General features: G+C 42.0%; 1 protein-coding gene across 1 annotated transcript in view; it reads left to right on the forward strand.

The window, feature by feature from the left end:
• The first annotated feature begins 1598 nt into the window (after nt 1–1598).
• The window catches only part of LOC138605348 (E3 ubiquitin-protein ligase RNF123), a 151927-nt gene continuing 139823 nt past the window's right edge, over nt 1599–13702 (forward strand). Inside the window, exons 1-15 of the mRNA XM_069677529.1 lie at nt 1599–1725; nt 2959–3074; nt 4486–4570; nt 6185–6264; nt 7289–7386; nt 8152–8206; nt 8492–8577; nt 8833–8919; nt 9028–9095; nt 10146–10271; nt 10595–10709; nt 11399–11503; nt 12012–12137; nt 12683–12775; nt 13359–13432. Of these exons, the coding sequence (XP_069533630.1) occupies nt 2993–3074; nt 4486–4570; nt 6185–6264; nt 7289–7386; nt 8152–8206; nt 8492–8577; nt 8833–8919; nt 9028–9095; nt 10146–10271; nt 10595–10709; nt 11399–11503; nt 12012–12137; nt 12683–12775; nt 13359–13432 (1280 nt within the window). The 5' untranslated portion in view covers nt 1599–1725; nt 2959–2992. The remainder of the gene's footprint in view (nt 1726–2958; nt 3075–4485; nt 4571–6184; nt 6265–7288; nt 7387–8151; nt 8207–8491; nt 8578–8832; nt 8920–9027; nt 9096–10145; nt 10272–10594; nt 10710–11398; nt 11504–12011; nt 12138–12682; nt 12776–13358; nt 13433–13702) is intronic.

The raw sequence follows: 13702 nt of genomic DNA on the forward strand, positions 1-13702 counted from the left end.
TATTTTAATGAAAAAACTCAAAAAATGAATTATTTCCCTGATATTTAATGCCATGAGGGAAGCGTTTTTTGGTTAACACTTTCTATCTTTTATTATGTGAATGATTACATTCTAATATGTCTCAGTGTTTAGTACATTGAACGCTGAATGTGTGTGTACGAGTGAGATGAATTCGGTTTAGTTCATGAGCAACAGGAGCTGCAGAATGAAGTTCTTTCCAAATAAACTTGCCCCACTCGCAGTGTGTGTTCATCAGTTTCCTCTGGTTGGTGCTGTTCGCGCACAGACTCCACCTCTTGCTCGTGGTGCCACTTCTCTCTTGAAGCAGAAATAACAGCTCCACAGCAAAGGCTGTGTAATCTTCGTCAGAGCTTCTTGCAGAGTAAATCGTTTTTCTATCTCAGCTGTTGTGAAATGACCGCTCCCCAAAGCTCCATGTAGCCTACTTATAGCTTTAGCTGTGATTGAAGCTGCATAAACAAACTGATGGTCTCTAAATAAATCCTCTTAAAGGAGTGCATGTGTGGGTGCGTATGAGGCTCTTTATAAGTGTGTGTGCATGCATCATCAAAATAAAAGTGCTCTGAACTCAGGCTGAATGTCAAGTTCACCTTTTATCTATTTAGACCAAATGTTGAATGCAATCACACACACGGTAAATGACCACTCAAAGCTGCTTTTACACTACATGTCACATTCACGCAAAGGCCTAAGTGCTCTGTGTGTCAGTCCTGTGATTGACAGGTGATCAGTCCAGGTGTAACCTCGACTCTCGCCCAGAGACAGCTGGGATAGGCTCCAGTCTCCCGTGACCCTGAACAGGATAAGTGGTATATGGATGGATGGGACTGTGTACGTAAGAGAGAGAGAGAGAGAGGGACAGAGACAAGGACATGAAAAATCTGACCTGCAGAAGTCTAGAAAATGTCTATTACTCAAACTAAAATATACACACATGCAGGAACTGTATTTAAAACAGTCCCATCTGTCAATCAAGTCCAGATTTGATGCTCAGTCGAGTACATTTTTTAAAAATGTAACCTGGTGAACTCATTGGAGAAAATGCTGAATCTCCTTATTTTCTTCAATAAACAGGTTTCTAATATCTGAGACGTTATCTCCTGCTTTTACCTCTACTCCGTATACTCTGTACATGTTTCTACACTTATATGATAACTTAACCTACTTTCTAGAGTCAGGTTATAAATACACAATGATTTTTTATTGAAAAAATGTTATTGATCTCAGGAGAAAAATCACATCTAATTAAATGGAGCTCCTGCTGCAACACTAATGTGATAAACAAATCAATATATATATATTTCAAATAGGATTCTTTTGTACTTTAAAAAGAAAAGTAAAATCTTGAATGGAGGACATTTACTAAAGTAGTTATGCACTGTAGTATATCTACATTTAGTAAGTAAGTCCACAGTGACAACTAGTGTTACAAAAAGGGAGAATCAACTGCTAGATGACTTTAGGAAGTCAATTGCAGTTCTTTTTTTGCTTTCGCGTTTCGCCAAGCAACGAGCCTTGTTTGGTTCCAACCGTCTCTCCGTAGCGAGAGAGGCGTTGACAAGGAGAGAAGACTGTTGTGGTGGAAATTTGCCTTTAACTCACGACAGCAGCCTGTACATCACATAATATCTCAATCAGTGTTAATTACACTAAACACGAGCGGATTACACCTGGAAGAAAGGCTCGTGGAACCGGAAGGAAGCGGTAGGTGCTGCTGACAGCTCGCCGTCTTCAGCTAGTTGCTAGCTGCTGCCTAGCAAAACAGTCTGTTTCTGTCACTGAGCCGTTAGCCAGCTAGCTAGCATCGCCTGACATGTCACAGCAGTGTGGAGCTATGTGATGCCATACATTCTTAGGCATGTGTCGTGTTATGTGAGTCCAGTTAAAGTGTTTTTGATAGAATATAAACTGAATTTTAGTGTTGCAGGTAGCTAACGGCTGCTAGCTAACCCCTTGGTTTGTATTGACTTCTGTGTCTGATTCACTACACTCTTACTGACTTAATCAATACTGACCTGTTTCAAGAGTGTTTCATTTAAGAGAGTGATGAAGAAGTACTCAGGTTCTTCATTGAAGTATAATTAAATGTTCAGCCATGTACAAGCAAAAGTCTATTTAAGTTTAGGTCCAGGTCCAGGATCAGCCTCATGCTGTTAAAGTACCACAGTGAAGGTAAACAAGTATTCTCAGCTTTATGCAGTAAAACTATCACTGAAGAACTACACAAGTGTTTTTGGCCTCATGTAGTTAAATGACCACAGAAGTTAGAGCAGCCTAATTTAGTAAAAGTTTCACAGTAAAATATACAAGTGTTGCTTTGTATAGTTAAAGTATCACAGTAAAAGTACTCTCTGTAGTACTGTAGTTTAGATACTGCAGTTAAAGTAAGTGTACTTTAAAAGTACTTATGAGTACTTAAGATACCTGTGTACCTGTGTACTCTCAGCTTCCTGTAGCTATTAGTCTATAACACAGTAAAAGTACATGAGTATGCTCACTTTCACTTATAAAAAAGGTCACTCAAATTACACAGGAATTCTCTGCTTCATATTAAAGTATAAGCAGTAAATTACACAGCTTCTGCCTTAATGTTGTTAAAGCATCACAGTTAAAGTGCAAAAGTAACTAAGTTTCAAAGTAAAAGTACACAATTATCAGCTTCATGTAGCTATTATTACACAGAGAAAATACAGTAAATACAGAGTAAGCTCACTTTCACAAAGTTGAAGTTTGAGCAGTAGAAGAACACACGTATTGTCTTCATGTAGTTCAAGTATCAGGGTCTCCCTTGCTGTAGTTCTGGTTTAACTGAGGTTTAACATAATTTCTGTAAACTGAGCATCAGATCCAAACACACAAACAGTAAGGTGTAATCTGGACCTGTCATTCTTCTTTTAAACACATAAATAATCCTTGAGTTGTGTCTCTGTTTCTCAGCAGTGTATGGGCCCGGTGACTCCAATCAGACAGGATGAGCTCTAAAGGAGGTGGCACCGCTCTGACCCGCCGCAACTACAGACTGGCCTCAGACACAGACAAGCCCAAAGCCACAGGTACGAGCTGCGGGGAGAATATAAGTACATAGTATTTATGTATTTTTAAACCCTTAATTCTTTAAAGTCGAGGTGAAATGAAAAATGTCATTTTAATCCTTTTAGATCCCCGGTAACATGGTGCATCTATTTGACAATATAGGCAAAAAAAATACAGAGAATCCATTTCTTCGTATTCTTATATCAAAATCATTTTTTCTTCCTGTAAAACTACATTTCCCGCGTGCTTACGTAAGTTAGCACCAAACAATTTCAACCAATCAATCTGCAACATTTAGCCGCAGAGCACCAAGAACGCTCGGTCAGTTAGCTAGCTGCTGCGCTGTGGAGAACGTCTGTCTACGCCCACTTCTCAACGATCAAATCAAATCCCTCTAATGATATGTCCCGCCTGCACGTCCTGTTTCACTCGGAAATACGTCACGATACGGAATGCTGTTTCATCTTGACTTTAAGGGAGGCAGTGACGGGCCACTGACGGCAGTATGTTTTGTAGCAACACTCAGCTGTAATTTTGTTGGCGGGGATGATCTTGTGGGAATGCCGCTGGTTTAGAGTACATTCGTCAAGCTGCAAATATGTCTCATATGATTAATTAGTTTCTTGACAGAAAGTTATTCCGCAGCTATTTTGATAATCTCTTAATTTTAACAATTTTCAATGAACGCTACGTTCTCTCCTTGTCTCAGATATTCTCTGAAAAGTATCTTTGTTTTTTTTTGGACTGTATGTCAGTCTGCTGAGCTCTGTGGCTGTCTGTAACGTTAGCTTTGGCTGCCATACAGCCAAAGCTTCCACCACAGTCATATACACAGCAGAAATATTTCCCATGGCTAGTCTCATCAGAGCGACAACCACAGCCAGGTTCAGAGGCAGATGCAGGTATCAGTGTAGGGACAGGAAAAGATACAGGTGCAGACGCAGATGTAGACTCAGGTGCATAATAAGTTTAGAAGCATGTGCAGACGCAGATGCAGATGTAGATGTAGATGTAGATGTAGATGCAGATGCAGACACAGACACAGATGCAGATGCAGACACAGTTGCAGGTGCTGATGCAGTCGCAGATGTGCTAACAGATTGAAGTGTAGCCGTGGTGCTGTTGCAGGCACAGGTGCAGACGCAGGCATAGAGACTGATTAACACACAGGTAGAAATGCTGATACAGACACAGGACTAGGTTCAACACTGCAGGTGCAGATGCAGTAACAGACATAGGTGCAGCTGAGCAGTAGCGGGTGCAGAATTAGCTTTAGGTGCAGGTTCAGACACAGGTGAAGAGACAGACAAGGTCAGGTGTTTCAGTCAGTGAGCTCTTATATGTGTTGTTTCTTTTCTGGTGTAATGAAATTATTATTATGACTTGATGACCTATTGTAAGAGTTATTGACTGTCTGTCTCCCGCTGTCAGGTATCGTCAATGAGAAGCTGCTGAGTGACTACCTGCACCATGTGTTTCCTTCCACCAAACAGGGACCTGCACTGGCCTCCCTCAGGTAACGTCACCTGACCCTCCTGTCCTCCTGTAGTGCGGATGCTGCTGATGCAAACAGATCATTTCCTGTTGTTTCCACATTAAAAGCTTTTGAGGCAGCAGGAGGCTTTTATTGTTACGGAGTGTTTGGAAGACGTGCGAGTGACTCCTCCTGAGAGAACTGTCAGAGCTGTTTGGTTGTTGTGATGTTCTGAAGTCCTGAGCAACAGTTACAAACTCGGTCACAGCTGATGAAACTCTGACTGTGCATACACGCGTGTGTGTGTGTGTGTGTGTGTGTGTGTGTGTGTGTGTGTGTGTGTGTGTGTGTGTGTGTGTGTGTGTTTATGCGTACAGTATGTGTTGTACCCTGACCAGGACTTGTGTTACAGTGGCCTCTTTCCTTAAGCCCAACAGATTCATGTTACCTCCAGCAGCTCTATACATAGACACGCACACGCACACACACACACACGCACACACGCACGCACACACGCACGCACACACACACACAAACACACACACACACACACACACACACACACACACACACACACACACACAGTTGACCCTTTGGTCTCTGTCCCTTGGGTGCACCTTCTTCTGAAGGTCATACAGTGTAGTTCATTTGTTAACTTTATAATATAGTTTATTAACATGTTATTATGTATTATTAACAGTTTTGTATCACACAATAAAGGGGAGTTTTTCTATTTTAAATAAAGAACCGTAAAAGATTGAATAAGGCAGTTTTAGCTTAGCCGCAGCTAATGATGCTAGCTCCGTTTTTAGGTTAGCATTGTCTCAGTTTCATTGTTCACAACGTGTTTACAGAGAGTCACATTACCTGCAGGGTCTCCTGCTCTTCATAACAAAGGGACCCCGTAATCAAAACCTGGTAAAAGACTAATTAAAGCAGTCTCACGTTTAAAGTCAGTGTCTCTCTGATGATCTTTGATGGGCTTGGGCTAACATTAGCACAGCTTGTTTTTCTCTCAGACGTTTCTCTTGCAGACGTCCGTCCACTTGAAATTCATCCTGTTTAAAGGAGACCAGGTTTCCAAATTAACACCCGCCACTCACCAAATGCGAGTAAAAATCTATTCTAGCGAATAAAATAAATAAGGCGTCACGTCACTGGTAAATAAGTAATCGTTTGGAAGTCATTTCCCGTTCTGTGTACGAGCTAAAAACCACAGACTGTTGTTGTGTTTATTTCAACTGTGTCAGGCGTCACATCTCTCCATGTCGAGTAAAATATCCAAAGTTTCTCATCTTTATGGACGTAAATGTTATTGCAACCCATAACTAGATTGTTCTAGATTGATTAGATACAAGGACGTTCTAGTGCCACATTGCTCCAGAGTTACAGAGCAAATACGAGTAATACAAAATAACACTGAAAAACCTTCGAATAAGGTTGATGTGACATTTTTTTGGCCTCTGTACGAAAGAATCTTTAATTTGTTGTCCTGAGCAACTTTGCAGCACGACATGACTTCATTATGATGCTGGTTTTCACATATTTCATCTCTATCAATGAAAAAGCTTCTGTGAGTTTGCACTCGGCCATATTTTGATTTATTATGTGGCCCTACTCCTGATCATTTATTCTCCTCCTCTTCGTCTTCTCCAGGAAGCCTCTTGGTTTCCAGGATCTTGGTGCTCACCTGGAGAGACTGCTGTCAGAGGGAGAACCCACTGAAGAGAGCCGAGGTAACGCGCGCACACGCGCACACGCGCACACGCGCACACAAAATAACGAAGATAAATATAGGTCGGGACTCAATGAAAACATGTCTGTCTGTCTCTCTGCTCTCTTTCTGTCTGTCTCTCTGCTCTCTGTCTGTCTGAGACATGAAAGGGACTTCACAAATCGTCTTCATGTGTCGTTCTGTGAATGAGAACAGTCCGCTGTGTCGCTGCTGTATCAGAGCTGCAGGTGTGACGGAGGGCGGAGCAGACAGACTATAAAGACTAAACCCTGTCCCTTCCTGCGGGGTCGTACGGAGGTGTAGACGTGTTACTTTGTTGTTTAACTGCTGTCAAAACGAAAAGAAACGTCTTATTTCTCTGTTTCACTTCTTTATTTACATTAACGGCACTCGCTCTCTTCACTTCCTGTCTATGTCGCTCGACCACAGCTGCTCTCTCTCTTTGGCTCGCGGCAGATTTGGGATGAAAATCTGACTGTAGATCTGCTGTTGTTTTAAAGCTTCGGTACCTTTCAGCACAAACACATAAATAACGGAGATTGGATCGTTTTAAAACACGTTTTAAAAAGTATTAAAGTATTTAAATGATTATCAACCCTAGAGCCGAGCATGAAGCACACTGTCCTCCAGTCACAGACATTTGTTACATCTGTCTGTAATGGTGCTGGTGGTAGATGTTCTCTACAGGGACAATAAAGTGTATCGTACTGTATCGTACCTTATCGTTCCATACCGTATCGCGTCATACTGTGCCATATTAATTGTATTGTATTGTACCGTATCGTACCGTATCATATCCTGCCGTACCGTATCGTACCGTACCGTACCGTATCGTATCGTATCGTATTAATCATATCGTTTCGTATCCTACCCTACCATACCGTATTAACCGCATCATATCGTACCGTTTCGTACCGTATCATTTTTGAATAACTGTTAGTCTTGATGGAGGCATGTTTGGAAAGAAACGCTTCATCAATGGCGCTGATGTTTAATGATTCCTGAATGTGTCTCTGTACCTGCAGATCAGCCGGTCGAAGGCCGTCTGGGCCCTCAGCCTGTCGTCCTGGATCACACCAGCGGCTTCGAAGGACTTCTGTTTGTAGATGACGACCTGCTCGGGGTGAGATGATGTGTTCATGTTTTCTTATGTATTCATTAGTTTACCTCTCAGGTATGGAGCCTTAAGAGTGCAGAAAAAGAATACATCTGTTAAAGAATAACAAAATAATGAAGTATATAAGTAAAATAAGGGGCGTGTCCCAGATACAGAGGCTACAGTCTCCCTCTCTACTAAAGGCATAAAAGCCAAAAAAGGAAAATAATAAATAAGTTAAGTACAAAGCATGTGTTTATATGAAGAAAAATGAATAATAAAGTATATACTAATATGTGAAGACACATATTTAAGAGCAATACATTTAAGAAAAGGAAGACCTGCCCACAACCAGTTGATTGACAGTTTCTTCTTAAAAAAATCTATTGACACGAAATAAAACGAATCAATAAAAAAAAGATATTCTTTGTTTCCAACTTACTTTTTTTCCCACATTTCCACATGTTTTAAATTAAATTTAAATTTTAAAACTGATTCTTTCTTTTATTCATTTCCCTTCAGATTTTTAGGGTAACTTATTTGATTCTGTTCATATTTCAAATGTATTTTATTATTTGTTTATTTTTATGGCACTCTTCTGACTCCATACAAACGTGGAGAGATGAAATTTCATCCCTGCCTGCAGCTTGTTTACGTCCATCCTCAGCCTGGTTTTGTTTACACTAGTTTATTAAAAACTTCTCAGTCAGTACGTCCAGCAGTGCTTCTCTTTCTCATTTTTATTTTTATGCACCTGTTTTATTCTGACAGTTCTAACTTTCCTGCTTTCAGGTCATCGGCCACAGCAACTTCAGCTCCATCAGAGCCACCACATGTGTTTATAAAGGTAGATAATGTACTTTCTGCACTCACCATGGGGTTCTTCTGCAGGGGTACTTCTGCAGTTACATGGGGTATTTCAGCAGTTAACAAGGGTAAGGCATTCGAGTACTTCTGCGGTAACCTGGGGCTTCTCCTGCTGTGGTACCAATGTCTTACTGCTGTGGTATCCATGTGGTACTGGGGCAGTAACTCTGGATTAAAATGCTGCTCTTTTGCTGCGTAATTTTCCTTTAAAACAAGTGTGTTTAATATTTAGAATGAAACGATCTTCATCTGTTTCTCTCTGCAGGGAAATGGGCCTACGAGGTGCTGATCTCCTCCCAGGGCCTGATGCAGATCGGGTGGTGTACTCTAAACTGTCGCTTCAACCAGGAGGTACACACACACACACACACACACACGCACACACACACACACACACACATACTTCCACACAGTCCAAGTTGAGCCACAAATGCATTTATTCACATGTTGATTTTCTACGATATGTTGATGTTTTGTGTGTCTCTAACTGTTATAATAAATTCTATAACTAGTAATAATAACACGTACTACCGAGTGTGTGTGTGTGTGTGTGTGAGTCACCGTGCGGGGGAACCATGTCGTCTCTTTGTGTGTGTTTCTGCTCAGGAGGGTGTCGGCGACACTCCCGACTCTTACGCCTACGATGGGAACAGAGTGCGGAAGTGGAACGTGACGACCACGAACTACGGAAAGGTGAAGAAAAAAAAAGACAGATTTACATGAATGAAGTTGTGTCAGGTCGCTTTATTTCTTTTCTTGTGTTGCTGCACCTCGATGAATGATGCCGTTTGTCGTTGTCAGTCGTGGGCGGCAGGAGACATCGTCAGCTGTCTGATAGACCTGGACGAGGGAACCATCACCTTCTGCCTGTACGTAAACATTTCTGTTTCATGACAAACTTGTTTATCCTGACTTTTTTCAAAACCCTCTTCTTAATTGATTCTACTCCATGTCTGTACGCTGATTATGAAGCTACAGCTAGCAGCTGGTTAGCTTAACCTAGTATAAAGACTTGAAACAGGTGGAAACAGCTGAGCTAGTTGAGTGCTTAGCTAACTAGCCGCTCTCTGTAGCTTCATGTGAGGAACGGTGAGAGGAGACGTAACTAACACTAACACTACAGTCATTGAACTAATATCTGCTTCAGACCGACACAAGAAGCTGTAGTGTTCCTGATGTAGTGTTCACCGTTCCTCCTCTACTCTGCTACTTGGGAGAAGAAAGCTGCAGGAGCCCCATTTGTCAACAGAGCTGTCAATCATGAGGCCACACCCCCTTTTTACAGCTTCAAATAACTAATTAAAAGTAAACGTGTCAGAAAAATGAACACTTGGACATAAATCAGCAGGATAAGAACTAACTATAATGACAGAAACCATGTTTGAGAAAAATGTATTTGACGTGTATTTTGATTTTATAGTTTGACTCATGTCCCATCTGTTAACATGGAGGAGGCGGGCTTTATGAGCTATACTGCAGCCAGTCAGCAGGGGGCGACAGAGAGGGTTTGGCTTCACTGTTAGGGAGCTGTCATGTCTTCCATCTTTAGTACAGTCTGTGGTACAGACATGAGAGTGGAACCAATGTGAACATGACTCTTGGAGAAGAAGATTTACAAAATGTTGAACAGCTCCTTTAAATTCGTTTTCACCAAATCAGCACAAACATCGTGGCTGATTTTTAATTGCAAGAAGTAAAGAAAAAGAAACAAAAAAAAGAAACAACATAATTAGAAGAAAATATGTGAATAAGAAAAACAGAACAAAGACTCAGAGTTCGTCCTCTCACAGGACACAGGGTCTAAAAGTAAAATATTCTGAAAGCAGGACGTCCAAAGTGTTAATAGGAAACTATTTCCATGTGTGAGGGCTGCTTTAAATGAATGTGTGTGCTCATGCTGTGTGTGTTTCTGTCTGCAGGAACGGTCAGTCTCTTGGCACTGCCTTCACCAACATAAAGACGGGCCCGGGCGTGGCTTACTTTCCTGCCATCAGCCTCTCCTTTAAAGAGTCGGTGGCTTTCAACTTTGGCAGCAGACCCCTCAGATATCCTCCTCAGCCTGTGTGCGATGCTTTCTGTCAGATATACGTGTATATATACAGTGGGTGTACAAACAAACATCCAGAGAGAAACAGGAAAGGAACGCGTAATAAAAATGTAATTAAACTTAAATCTGCTTCAAAGGTGTAAAATGACGGCTTCCGGTTTTCATCCTTACAATCTGTCATTCAGTTCAAGTATGAAAATGAAAACAGGAAGGAGATTCTCAGGATGACAGCTGCATTGTACTTTTATTTTGAAAGTGCAAACTGTCACCTCGTGCTTGTTCATGTGTTCAGTGTTTGTCCTTGACCTGAGTGTGATTCACGTACCCTGTGGACGGCTACCTGCCCCTCCAGAACCCCCCCACCGCGGACCTGATGAAAGCCCAAAAACTGTTGGGATACATCAAGAACGTCCTCTCCACGTCCATCGATGCACAGGTAGGAACAGGTGTTGAAAACACAGGGAAAGCATCCTGCGCACGGCCGAGGTTCTTTTTAACACTTGCTAATTTCTTCACATTTAACTTAATTTGTTTACAGAGAACAAACACCGACTCTATGTGGAAGCTTTGTGCGTGACTACTTAGGGCTTTAACGTTACGCTTAGGGACTCGAATAACTCGATTACTAAAACCCATCGTTTAATATGGATACAAGCGGCCGAAATGAGTTTCCTCTGCAGGGTGTCTGGGCTCAGCCTTAGAGAGGGCATTAACCACTGCGGAATACAACATAAAAAATAAGTCATTAAACATTTACACAAAATTGTCAAAATCAAGACGTCAGTGCTTCAGTAACTCAGCAGAGCATCCGGTGTGTGTGTCGAGTCAGCGAGCAGACCTGTCACAAGTTAACCAAAAGTGTTTTTTTAATGTTAGCAACGTTGTGCTAAAGAAAATGTAGCGTAGAAAATGTAATGGTGCGTAAAATGCTGCAGTCAATTTGAGAAAGCCTAACCAATTAATTGTTAGAATAATCAGCAGAATACATGATTACTGAATCTATCGACCGTCATCAGTCCTTCTGTTTTGTCTCTTCGTGTCTAACGTCCGACATAAGGACCTGATGTGTCGAGGTTTCTGTTCTGGTTCTGAAGAGATCTCATTGTGTTTGTGCCCTGGCTGCAGGAGGAGAGGCTGCTGGAGAAGGACTGTGCAGTGTGGAGGCTTCATGGAGAACCCACAGTCCTCGTCACTCTGGCTCACATCTTCAACCACTTTGCCCCGCTCATGGTGAAACAAGTTCCTCTGTTTGTTCTCTTTGTGTGACAGAGAAAGAGTGCGGCTCCAGAGTACATTCATCTTGGGTTAGGGTTATGAGTTAATTACATTTAACTACGACTCCCAGAGTGCATCTTGATAAGAAACATCCAGTCACAGACCTGAAGCTAAAGATTGTCCTGTAAACGAATTTTACAACCTGCAGCTTAAATCAGTTTCCATTTGGCTTTAGCCTTATCGCTGTACCAGCTGTATGATAAAACATACTCCTGGTGCTGTCTGTAAATGTTGCCTGGTTGATTGCTCAGGTTGCCTGGTTGATTGCTCAGGTCAGGAGATGCAACAAAGACAGTTTTCTGTGGGTAAATCAGCAAACCCTCGCGCTGCCACGTGTCTGCAGAGGAGTGTTGATGGTGAGACATTTGTTGAAAGTAACAAGCGTGTGTTTCTGTGTGTGTGTGTGTGTGTGTGTGTGTGTGTGTGTGTGTGTGTGTGTTTCTGTGTGTATGTTTCTCTGCAGTGTAAAGTTTACCTGGTGGAGGATGTTCTGATGAACTTCCTGTTGGGGATCCTGGAGGGAGGAGGCTCGGTGGATGAACACCCGCTCATACAGCAGCTCCTGGATCTCTTCTGGCTGCTGATGGAGGTCAGCTCACACACACACACAAACATACACACACACACACACACACACACACACACACACACACACACACACACACACACACAGAGTAGGACTATATTATGTCACAGATGAAGGATTGTAGCTACATGACATCTTGAAAAAGAGAAGGAAGCTAAGCTAAAGTTAGCGACAGCGCCTGCCTCCCCCTGAAGCCCTGACGAGGATCATGGGAAAGACTATAGTTACTAAGTATTTTTATCAGTTGAGCAGGTCTGCATGTTTAGGAGAGAAGACGGTGTCTGAAGATAATTCAGCCGCTGTTAAAACCCTTGTAATTGATGAACACTGACAGGTCGCTCAGTTTGTAGAGAGTACAGCTTCTGCATTGTTCTGTGTGTAAACCAACTCAGAGTCTACTCAGCTGATGATTTGAATCGTTGACTCTTGTTTTCCGACTTGTCTTTATTCCACATTTATTGGTGACGTCATCAAGCTCTCACCTGGATTCTCTGTAAACTGCCTGTCTGTCCGCCTGTCTGTCTGTCTGTCTGTCCGTCTGTCTGCAGGACTATGAGGTGAACGAGTGTCTGAAGCAGCTGATGATGTCCCTGCTGAGGGCCTACCGCTTCTCCCCCATCATCCCAGACCTGGGCTTCCAGGTAGGACCTGTAGAGGAGAGTCGTGGTCCCCGGCCTACTGTGTGCTACAGATTCTCTGCTCAAACATGATGTTTTACTTACTTCAGAACCACACTTTGACCTGCACAGCCAAAGTGTTGTAGCATTTTTGTTCTGTTAAAAAAACCTTAAAGGTACCACGACTTCCTCTAAAGCATGGAGTCATTAGTGAATGTAATTACATTTACTGACACTTCCTCCTCACACGTTGGCTCTGAAGATTTACTAGCTGTTGGACAAAAAGACCTTATTTTTTACACAATATTTGGTGATGCAGAAAAATAAAATAAACAGGAGAAAAGATAATGTCTGAGAGTCCTAAAGTGATGTCTGTGATAGCTTTTCTTGTCCAGCCTATAGTCATAAACGAGAACGAAAAGCAGCAAATCCATCTTCAAGAAGCTGGAACCTGCAGCTGTTCGATACGGTTGCTTGTAAATTGACTGAAACGTTTAGTTGATTGTCAAAAAAGGTGTCATAATTTTATCTAGATTGATTAATCCTTGCAGCTCTAGAATTCTTCAGCCTCAACAGATTTACAGATTTGTGTGTTTCTGTGTCTCAGATTCACTACCTGCGTCTGACCACGGCCATCCTGCATCACGAGAAGTCCAGGAAGTACCTGCTCAACAACGTCTTATATCCTTCTGTTCTTACTGAAGCAGCTTAAAGGGGACTTCCAGTGTTTTTATACCTTGGTCCTTATTTTTAGGTCTACATATTACAGAGGACCAGGATCCTGCAGAGATGGACCTTTTTGTTAAAGAGGACCATGCTTTATTGGTTTTTAGCCGCTCTCTGCAAACACACCAGACTCAATGACAAAAACAGTCATTTTACCTTGTTGAACCCAGGAGTTGTACTGCTACCTTAAAACCTTAATTTGTGTTAATGTGTGTTACACAAATA

Source organism: Semicossyphus pulcher, unplaced genomic scaffold (assembly GCF_022749685.1).
Source record: "Semicossyphus pulcher isolate SPU_LCO1_2020_fin unplaced genomic scaffold, fSemPul1.0.p SCAF_3, whole genome shotgun sequence".
In the NCBI taxonomy this organism is placed as follows: domain Eukaryota; kingdom Metazoa; phylum Chordata; class Actinopteri; order Labriformes; family Labridae; genus Semicossyphus; species Semicossyphus pulcher.